Below are 11,329 nucleotides of genomic sequence, written 5' to 3'. Positions count from 1 at the left end.
GGGAATCACATAACCGTCAGAGGATACTTGCTCAGGGGGAGGAGAGGTACTTGGTCAAACGCTATTTCTCTTATCACTCAGATTGTCAACTCAATGTTTTTTCTATTTTTAGTGTTTGTCTCTCAATATCGTCGCCTTCTCATTAGTCTGATTAATCACAAAAACAAAAAATTATTAGGTAAAATATTCAATAACTCACTACATTAAAATTGTTTTTCTTCATTTATTAACTCTTGTTTTGTTGTTAAGTTTTACTACTACTGGTTTTAAAGTGTTTGCAATTATTAAAGATCTCATCAAACTACATGGTAGCAAGAGTCTAATAATTTGCATAACCGCCAGAGATAGAAAACAGGTACAGACTAAACGAGAACAATGTCGTCCGATTCCAATGAGTCAATTACTCCAAGCAAAATCCGCATAAAAAAACTCAACCAAAAGAACTATGCGGCTTGGTGCTATCATTTGGAACAATATCTACTCGGACGAGGCGATGACGAGCTGTTCGAAGCAAGCTTCTACCAGAAACCACATTCAAAGAAGTACAAGAAGAAGAATTCAGCAGCAATCTCACTCCTACTGAGTACAGTGTGCGACAAACTTCACCCAGAAATACGCACACACAATAACTTCTTGGATGCATGGAATTCTCTAGCTCGAGCATGCGGAAAAGACTCCATTGTAGTTATCTGCGAGAAACTCTTTGAACTTCTCTCACTTGAATACAGCCCTTCTACTTCCTTACAAGACCACATTGCTACCTTCAAGAATCTAAACACCGAACTCCTTGTGCTCACGTCCTCAAACAAAGACCTTATGGAAATCTCATCTGGACTCTCAGCTGCGTTTTTTCTTCGTAGCATTAATCAAGACAAAAAACTTTTGGCTTTAGTTCAAACGCAATACGACGTCAAACCATTCGATTTACAGACAGTCACGGATCGAATTGGTATTGAGCATATTCAATGTGGAGGGGACAAGGACAGTGTCATGACGGCAGGAGCTAAAGGAAAGGGACGCGCTTCAAGTTCTGGATCAACTCTCGGGGGAAGAGGCGCTTCACGTGGACGGGGAGGATTTCGCGGAGTGGCGCCAACTTTTCATACACACACAAAACAAGGCTCCTCCTTGGAACAGCGATTAGCCAATATTGAGCGAACCCTTAGTTCAACTCAAATGTCATCAAATCCTTCTGTTCGTATGATGGATGATCAATATGAACATGTCTCAAGCTCCCAGTCAGCCGGATATGATGCAGGCGACTTGTGGTTTCATGTCGACATTGATCCAGAGACAATCATGACATCGGGTGCAATCAAAGACACGGAACTCATCTTCGATACAGGTGCGACTGGATCGGCAGTATGCAACTTAAGCATGTTGTCTGACATCAAACCTATCCCGCACAAGAAGATTGCCACTTTTTCCTCGCCTTTATTCGCTACTCACTCTGGGACACTCAAACTTGGAGATATGCATTTATCCCCTGTTCTATTTGTCCCTGGCGCAAGTGTAAATGTTCTGTCTTGTGCTCAAGCTGAAGATCATGGTCTTCGAGTAGTTCACAAAGAGGGTTTGTTTTTGTTGAAGCGAGGAAACTCAATAGTAAAGTCGTTCAAGCGACGTGGTCGACTGTATATCGGTCAAAGTGAGGACATGTCAATTAATGCGATCCAACCTCACTCGACTTCATCAGTTTTCCGTCAAGATTGGCATGTGCTCTTAGGACACCCCTCCGATCAGTATCTGAAGATCATACTCAAGAAAATCGGCGTCAAACCCACTCCCGACATTCTGAATGCTCAAAAACTCTGTGATGTATGTCGAGCGGTAAAATTAAAGCGAACCCCACACGTTAATCATATTCCGTCTGCCTCCATGCCCTTTCAGAAGCTTCATTTTGACACAATGGAAATCAATACACCTGCAAAATACGGTCACAAATACATACTCGGTGTCGTCGACGATTTCAGTCGATATGTTCGGATTTTCATTGTCAAGTCAAAGACTGAAGTCAAAGGAAAACTCATGAGCTACTTTGAAGAGATTCATAACAAGCTGAATCTGTATCCAGCTTACTTGCACAGCGATCACGGATCGGAGTTTAGTTCGAAGTTTTTTCTTAATCAGGTTCAGTCACTCGGAATGACCCTGGAGCGCGGTGCACCTTACTCTCCTCAGACTAATGGCGTAGCTGAACACTTCAATCAGACACTACTTGTCAAAATGCGCTGTCTTCTTGCGCAGTCGAATGTTCCTCTATGTTACTGGCACAAGGCAGCACTGTATTCCACCGTCTTAATAAATAATGCTCCCCACAAGACATTGAACTGGTCAACTCCCTCTGAAATTCTTATGGACTCGAATTCAGCAGTTGAACCTCAGCAAAGACTCACGGATCTGATCCTGTTTGGAGCTCTCACATTCGTTCATCGAAAGGCGGATTCGAAAATTCAGCCGGCCGGAGTCCGAATGACGTGTTTAGGCTTTGAACCTTTCTCAGATGCTATGCAATTCCTCGATCGAGCATTGGGTTGTATTATCCTCAGTCGGGACTACACGCAAGTTGCACCGGCGAATGTTGCTGACCTGTATTCATCCAAGAAGAATCTCAGTGAATTACCAAGTGCAACATCGGACTCGTATAATACATCCGAGTGGGTTACGCTGCCAAAGTTACCTTCCACATCCACTTCTCATTCGAGTGAGGAAGATGAATCTCGGAATGCGGTGAACGAACCACAAACTCAACGGAAATATGCCGCTCTTCCTCAACGTATGGTACCGACAACACCCGCTGCTCAATCAACAAGTGCTGCTCTTGGTCCAAACTCCTTGGTAAACAACACACCTCAATTTCCAGGCTCGTTTCCTGCCAAGGCATCAAATTCAAACAATCCCAAGTCAAGTAATCCTCCTCCTACTCAATCCACTCTTCCGGTATCGAAAAATCCGACTCTCAAGGATTTAATTACCGTGCCTGCTCGGACTTGCAAACTCAACTGGGAATATGTAGTTCGGAATCCAAATGATAAAGCTCCCAAGGATATCAGCAGCAAAATCTCTGCTGATAACATCATTCCTTCAGGTTCTCGGAATAAAGCTGCCAATGTTGAACCGGATGCAGACGATGAACAAGAAGCAGACGATTGGGTTCACTTTATCACACTAGTGGATCAAGTCTCAGTTGACAAAGCGTTGGCTGATGAGAAGGAACGACCGGTATGGGAGGAGGCGATGTGCAAGGAGTTTGGTTCCCTCTCCTTTCACAACACGGGAATACTGACTCCTCCGCCGGCGGATGAAAAAATTATCGGTGGAATGTGGTTGCTGTCGCGCAAGCGGAACGAGTACAACGAAGTGTACAAACATAAGGCGCGGTGGGTGACTTTCGGAAATCACCAAGAATATCAAAAGCACTACTGGGACACGTATGCATTGGTTGGTCAAAACGAGTCGTTGAAGATCCTCCTTTCGCTGGCCATCAACAAACAATGGAATGTATGTCAATTTGATGTTGAGACGGCGTTTCTGTACGGCGAGATTGATGCTCCCGTGTACGTTCGTCAGGTAAAAGGGTTTGAGGAACCAGGAAAGGAAAACTGGGTTTGGAAACTGCAGAAGTCCTTATATGGAACAAAGCAGGCGCCGTGTTGTTGGAAGGCTCACCTGGTAAAAACCCTTCAATCCATTGGCATGTTTCCCTTAAATGCTGATGATGCTGTCTTTACAAACAAAACAAAGAACTTGTTTCTACATATGCATGTAGATGACGGCTTGCTTGTGGGGGAATCCGAATCAATTGTTCAATCTTTCCTGACAAATCTTCAAAAGACTTACAAACTGAAGATCACAAACCGGCCAACTCAGCATCTCGGATACACCCTCAAGTGGCTAGATAACGGTGAATTAATTTTACATCATGCAAATATGATTGCCCAAATCATTGAAGACTTTGGCATGAAGAACGCAAAGGCTGTCAAAACACCGGCTCCGACAAACATTCATGAATTACTTGACAAAGAAGATACACCTTTCAATGTCACAACTATGCAACGTGTGGTTGGGAGTCTCAATCATATTGCTCTGCACACTCGGCCCAATATTCAGTTCACTGTAAATCAACTAGCTCGGTATACCTCTAAACCAACTCGAACTCATTGGTTTTTGGTGAAGCACTTACTTCACTATCTTCGAGGTACTCAATCCCTTGGCTTACCTATTCGGAAAACCAAACCGTCATTGGAACACAAGAGTCATCTGGTAGGATGGGCAGATGCTGACTACGCTAATATCATTCCGTCGCGCAAGTCAATTTCGGGATATTTCATTGAATTTCTCGGCAATCCAGTTTGTTGGCTCACAAAGAAACAACCGGTTGTCGCTCAATCAACTACAGAAGCGGAATACATATCCATAAATTTTTGTGCCAAACAAATACGGTGGCTGTCCAATTTGCTCTTAGAAATGAATATTCAAATTGCAGCTCCGATAATTTTCAATGATAACTCCGGTGCAAACTGTATAAGTCAAGAAGTTCAACTTAACGCCAACTCAAAACACATTGACGTTCGATTTCAGTATGTTCGTGATCAAGTAAAGAAGAAGCGACTTCAAGTAAAGCAAGTAACTACCACCGACATGTCTGCTGACATACTAACTAAAGCACTAGGACCCAAAAAGATTGAGGTGGCAATTCAGCAACTTCACATGATACATGCAAATGATATTTAGGGGGAGTGTTGGGTGAAATATCCATCACATGTCACATGCTCAGCCGCGAGTTCAAATCAACTTCCAGAATATTCCCGAGTCAGCTTTCTCAGCGAACCAACTCGGAACCATCAAGATCAAACTCTCCAAGCAAGACTCAACACCGGCAGTGATCAAGGTAACGTCGACGCTGTCTAGATATCAAAAACTATCACTCATTGGCATTTCTCACTCAATAGTGTACACCGGCCAAGTCTGTGAGGGAATCACATAACCGTCAGAGGATACTTGCTCAGGGGGAGGAGAGGTACTTGGTCAAACGCTATTTCTCTTATCACTCAGATTGTCAACTCAATGTTTTTTCTTTTTTTAGTGTTTGTCTCTCAATATCGTCGCCTTCTCATTATTCTGATTAATCACAAAAACAAAAAATTATTAGGTAAAATATTCAATAACTCACTACATTAAAATTGTTTTTCTTCATTTATTAACTCTTGTTTTGTTGTTAAGTTTTACTACTACTGGTTTTAAAGTGTTTGCAATTATTAAAGATCTCATCAAACTACAGCGAAGAGGGTCACCTCGGCGGAGAACAGGGCAGACGCGCTGTAGAGAGGAGATATTACCAATCACAGCCCATCGGATTTCTTATCCTTTTTGCTGCCAGAAGAGCTAGAAAAGTGGCTGACAGAGCGCGCACCTTAGCGGCCCAATCTGCTTTCCCTTCTTTTTAGGCTAGCTGTCGCGCGCACCCAACTTTGTCTTCATTTGTCCCCCTCATAGCTAACATCGGCACCCAGAAAATACAGTTTTTTAGCGTACCCGCAAACGGCGAACAAGCACCCATTGCAATCCAAAACGCCTCACGCACACAAGACGTGCCCCAATTTTTCTTTTTGTTTTAAAAACACACTGCCGCATGGCGGGACCAAAGTTCCTGAGACCCAGTTTTAACTGACCAAGAACTCCAGATACGGAGGGTCATGCGCCACACCAGAAGAACCTAGTGTCGGAGGGATGGCCCGCAGTCCAAGCGTTGCAACTACACCGTCCCCTTGGAGTAGGGGGTTTTCGCCACTTAGGCTCAGGCTCCTACGGATCCGGAGTAGAGGGCTTAGCGCCTCATCCCCCACTCCCGGGACTGTCAGTTGCTGTTTCTGCTCAGGAATAAGGCTCGACACTGCAGGCTAGGATGAACCTAGCCCCAGAGGCAGTGAGAGGCCATTATTCCCTTCGACCCACACGCGGCTAGGTACACAGTGAGACACGGGCTCCCCTTCCGAGGAAGGGTTGAGCCCATACAGCCTAGCCGTGTCAGACTCAGTAGCACACGCGGGTGAGCGGCGTGTAAGCCGATCTACTCTTGCAGCGCAAGAGAGCAACAGGCCGCGCATCCCGCGCTTGCACGGGCACAAGCCATGTGCGCTTAGTGGATTGGCCGGGTCCTTTGTGGCCACGGAGTTGATGGTTCGAGCAGCGGCTGGGGAGATGGGGGGAAAAGGCAGAGGAGCGCTGTGCGGCAATTCCAATGCGCCCCGCCGTGTACCCTTATGCACCCCGACCAAGGCCGCACCGGCGAACATCGCAATCTTGACTCCTTGAGAGTACCAGAGGCGCGTTTGTCGGATGGCGCACGCTAGGAGGCAAGTCGCAACCATAAAAAGGCAGACTTTTGAAAGCTCCCTAAAAACCACAAGTGCACTCACTGCTGACTGGTTGGACCTGAAATATCCGACAAGTCAGACTAGTCGCACGTGCATGTCCGATGATTCAACAATTCAGACTTGTCGGCCATGTAAGCGTCAAGTGAGCTTATCGGACACGAACACCGCAATCCGACAAGTGGGAACTGGTCGGGCAGGCTTGTCCGATGTCTACTTGGGCAAGACTGTCCGACCATCTAGTCCGAGGACTGCTAGCCTTGAGTCACACTGCCCGACTGCAGCGTGGTCTTATGCAGTGCAACCAATTGATGGAAGAATGATTGTTGATTTTCCAAGTGGCAATTATCTGCACCCAGGCAAACTTGACGCAAGTCTTCTGCTGCGGGGTGCATCCTGCAGTAACAGTTTCTTTGAGATACACAAGTTATGCATTTAACCTACTTTCATCGTCAGTAATGATCAGTGATGAAAATGCAACATAGAAAGGGGATTGGAGGAGGAACAAGAGAAAAAGAACTAAAAGGGAAGGAAGACGTGTGGCTGGGTTTATTTTTATTTTTATCATCTTTTTTTGGAGGAGGAATATGTACTGGTCAAGACAACAACTTAAGGGCATCAGTGGAGAAAGCAAGGGAGAAAAGTAAGAAGATCCATGTTTCAAAACGAGTCGTCCTCTATCAACATGAGTGGCGGGTACAGAGATAATGAGTTGAGGAGTTTCTTCCTTGATCAATCTTGATGCGAAGAGGGTCAGCGGGTGTTGAGTTGGCAGCCGGCGGGTTCTGAGGAGGTTGGTGAGGTGAACTGCTCCGTTCTACTTGCCTGGATTGGGATGTCCAGCCAAGGAGGAGGGATGGTGCTCAAGAACGGGCTGGGAAAGGGCAGTCGGAATCCATGGAGTAGGTCTTTTGGGGGCTAGGTTGCTTCCTTCAGGTTGGCCAGTGTTGCTGAGGTCGGGAGGTCTGGCAAAATCCAAGCAAGGAGCTTTCGGAGGATGTCGACTTCTCCGGGGCGGAGAGTGAAGTATTCCTCAGCGATAGGAATTAGGTTGGTTGAGAGAACCAGGCTCTTGGCTGTTGATTTCAAAGCGTGTCCATATTCAAGCCGTTTGTCATTGATTTTGTGGAATGTTTTGAGTAGACGCTCACTGCTTTTGTCTTCAAGCTTCAGGGCAGCTTGAACAGTGTTCCAGTCAGCTGCACCGGACCTGAGTGCTTGAGTGATGGTCATCAAGAAGTCTTGGTTGTCAAGTTTGAGCTGACTGCAGAGGATGCGCTCAACTGAATGAACAAAGTTGTACACCACATTCATCTTCTCGGCCTTTGCTACCATTTCCTCCGCTTTGGCTGCTCTTTCCTTTGCTTTTGCTGCTCTTCCACCTGCTTCTTTGACTTTTTTGACCAGGATGTTGAGCTGTTGCTTCATTGAGGTGATATCCTTTGCTAGCTTTGTAAAAGTGGTGATCAATTTCTTCTGGGGTTCATTTGCATACTTCAGGATGTCAAGCAGAAAGGGTTGTATCTCCTTCAACAGTGCAATGAGGTCTAACAGGTTGTAATTTGCATGCAAGAAAGCAGTTTCATCATTTCTTGCAGGACCAACAAAGAGCTGGCCACTCAAAGTTGTGAGGTGCTGAAGAATTTGTGATACATTCTCTCTGATGTTAGGCTGAGGAAACTAGTCAATTGACATTTGGAGCTCTTTGATTTCTGTGGTCAGCAGATTCAATTCTTGAAGTGGTGCATTGTGAGTATTGGTAGTATTGATGAGGTGCTGAATCCAGGCAACCAGCTGGTGCATTTGTGGTATCTTAGATGGCCATTGATCAGGAGGGACCACAACCAGCTTTGAAAGCTCATTGAGTTTTGCGGCGAGTTCTTTGGCTATAGACGGAGTTGGGTTGGAAGAAGAGATATGTTGCATGGTGAGATCAGTTGTTGAAACCGCTGGTGGTGACAGGGTGGAGTTGGTTTGAGTTGAATTTGTGGTGAGTCGGAGTGTGAAGATCCATCTGCAGCCGGTCGACGGGGTCCAGAGCTGCTTGACCAACCCCCGGTGTTTGACCGGGGTCCAGCCAAGACCCCTCAACCAGCTGGCCCAGTCTGTTGCTGTATGTGACTACATATCCTTCTGGGCGCGCTGGCTGCCCGCAACGTCCCAGTATACCTACCATCACAGGCGCCTAGGATATTGACAGTAAGTAACCTCTTTCAATGAACCTTGTTTATCTCAGAGGTACAACTCTGTGTCTTGCTTGATCTGCTCTTTTCTGCTGGCCTTTGCCTTCTTTTGATCACAGGGCTGTCCCTCCATATCTGTTGGCCTTTGCCTCATTCTTGATCACAGGGCTGTCCCTTCTTATCTGCTGGCCTTTGCCTCAAATCTAGGTTACAGGGCTGTCCCTCAGGTTTCCCTTTAAGAACCTTGACTATCCAGAAGGAAGCTAAAAAATTGTGGCTGGATTAAACTTATCTAATCCAGAGACCCTCCACATTTCTTTAGTGAGAGGAGGCTGTAGCACTTTCTAGCACAGCTTAGCAGCACTCTTCTGAAGAGTAGCATTGCCAGTGGAAGTGCATTCCCACTAGAACAACCTAGTATATCTCCTTATCCTGATCCTGTCCTTTTTCTCTTTTCTCTTTCTCTATCTCTCTCATAGTTGTATTTTCTTTATCCAAAGAAATCCAACTATTTCCCCCCTTCTTTCTTGTGTCCTGTAGTCACTATAGAGACTCAGGCTCATAATTGGGGGCCTCATTGGGAAAATTACTCACCTTTTCATAATTCTAGACTGCTATAAAGCCAAAGGACTGATCATCCTGACTAAATCAAACAAAAAACTCTTAAAATTTGAAAAAAATAACTTTAAAATTTTTTCTACATATCCTACTAACGCTAAAATTCTTCCAAAATTACCCAAAATTGCTTTTATATTGATAAATTTCCTAACTGAACCCTTGGAAAAAAAAAATTACGTCTTGTGTACTTGTGAAAGTGCAGAATTGCGACTCCTCCGCGCCACTATTTATCCCTTTGTCGGACTTGTCCTCCCCAGAACCCTCTATATCTTAGGATCAAGAAGACATAGCAAAAAAGGAGTACGCTCAAAAGATTCTCCTGCTTCTTATCTACAATTACCGCAGTTGACCGTACAAAATTCTTGACGGTGCAGACTAGTGCAGACAAAGAAAACTACGACGACAAAATAGTAGCAAATCCGTGTAACGGCAATTTGATCAGTAGCACCGCTGTGGTGCTCCATTCCAAACCATAAGTAGTATTTTATTGCTTTCTTTTACATATATTCATCATTACATTGAACATTTCCCCATAACCCTTCACAAATACCTCATTATTATTGCATATTCAGATTCTACATTAAATTTCACATATAGTCACTCATACATAGTATACCCTTATCTTCAATGGTTCAGTAGTTATAGAGGATATAAGACTTACAGACAACCTACAGTCTTCATTAGTTACAATACTCACTAGTAACTTACTTGAATCATTACAGTACATTACTTTTACATAATTACTTTCACATCCTAAACCCTTTACATACATTTCTCATTATGTACTATACCTATTGTACACATTACATCATTAGATCTGTGCTTACTTCTTTCAGTAGTGCTCATCATTACAAGTAGTTACTATGTTCTCATCACTCTTCCCCATTAGTACATTCTTTTATTCCCATAACCAGCATTCCCCTTTCAGCATTGCTCATCATTACATACTGTTACTATTTCACATCACTCTTCCCCATTTGTACATTCCTTTATTCCCATAGCCAGAATGCCTCCACTGTCTGTGCTCATCCCTCCTTACTATAAGACTGTCTTCCCCCGCTCACTTGTACCTCATGCAGAATTGATAGATAATTTTAGATACAGAAATTATAAGTGCCCATTCTCATCAACCCATTGCCATTGAACCATTGCCCATTGCTTCCCCCCCCCCCCTTCAACCATTGCTCCAACTCTCTTACCCTCAGTAGTCAGTAGTTAAGCTCATAGTACTAGCTCCTAAGATCAAGCAGAAATCAGCCACACCTTTTCTTCTTTTTCTTAGTGTTACTCTCATCCCCTCAGCATTAGTCAGGAAGGCAGCCTCATCAGCACCCTTGCATAGCTTACATTAGTACTATTGTTGCTATCCATTTCCCTTCCAAGCTCTATTCTCCCCTTTGAGTAGTTCCACAAGTGGTGTCCCAACAGTGGCCTTTATATACTTCAGATATCTTCAGCTCTAGTAACACTCTTACCATCAGCTACATACTACTTTTACCTACACTCCTCATACTCCTTTCTTTATAAATCAACTCACTGCTTTTAGACTTAATTTCAACCAACAATAACACTATCAGCATCTCCATTATCAACCTTCAACACCCTTCAGGTTTAGATTCAACTTATCTGCTTCAATCATGTCTGCCCAAGGATCTCCCAACACCAATGTTGCTCCCAGTCTTTACCCTCCAGTGGATCCTTCCAGTAATGCTGCAGTTCAGGACTCCACCACTTCCAATGCTGGTCAGACTCAGGTTCCTCCCACTGGTCCAGGTTACCAACCTTCTTCTACTGGTCCAGGTCCACAGGCTTCTTCCAATGCTCCAGGTCCACAGGCTTCTTCAAATGCTCCAGATCCCCAGGGTTCTTCTACTCCACAAGTCAACGCCAGTTCTTACAGACCTCCACTTGGACCTCAGACTTCCAGTATCCCTAGATACACAGGATATAGAGATACCAATCAGCCTTCAGAAGATTCAGAAGATTTAGATGCACCACCACCCCGTTTTCCCAGGTTCCAGAGCCAAAGGGACGACTCAACACACTCCACCAGGTCCAACACTCACTTTTTAAATAAGGAACCAGCTATGCCTAGGTATCAGGATCCTGTCAGCAGAGGAGTAAAGATCAAACCCATGGACAAAGAGCTCTTCT

At 44.6% G+C, this 11,329-nt stretch overlaps 1 protein-coding gene across 1 annotated transcript; it reads right to left on the bottom strand.

Annotated features, from left to right (window-relative positions):
• Nucleotides 1-7,292: 7,292 nt before the first annotated feature.
• Nucleotides 7,293-7,802, bottom strand: PtA15_14A286 (uncharacterized protein; the record flags this gene model as incomplete). Its single annotated transcript, XM_053162985.1, has 1 exon — nt 7,293-7,802. One exon carries the CDS (start codon nt 7,800-7,802, stop codon nt 7,293-7,295), a length of 510 nt encoding a protein of 169 aa, XP_053026957.1.
• Between the last annotated feature and the right edge of the window lie 3,527 nt (nt 7,803-11,329).

This window comes from Puccinia triticina, chromosome 14A (assembly GCF_026914185.1).
Source record: "Puccinia triticina chromosome 14A, complete sequence".
In the NCBI taxonomy this organism is placed as follows: Eukaryota; Fungi; Basidiomycota; class Pucciniomycetes; order Pucciniales; family Pucciniaceae; genus Puccinia; species Puccinia triticina.
Note: the sequence above shows the minus strand (reverse complement) of the source record. Positions and strands in the feature narration are given on the sequence as shown.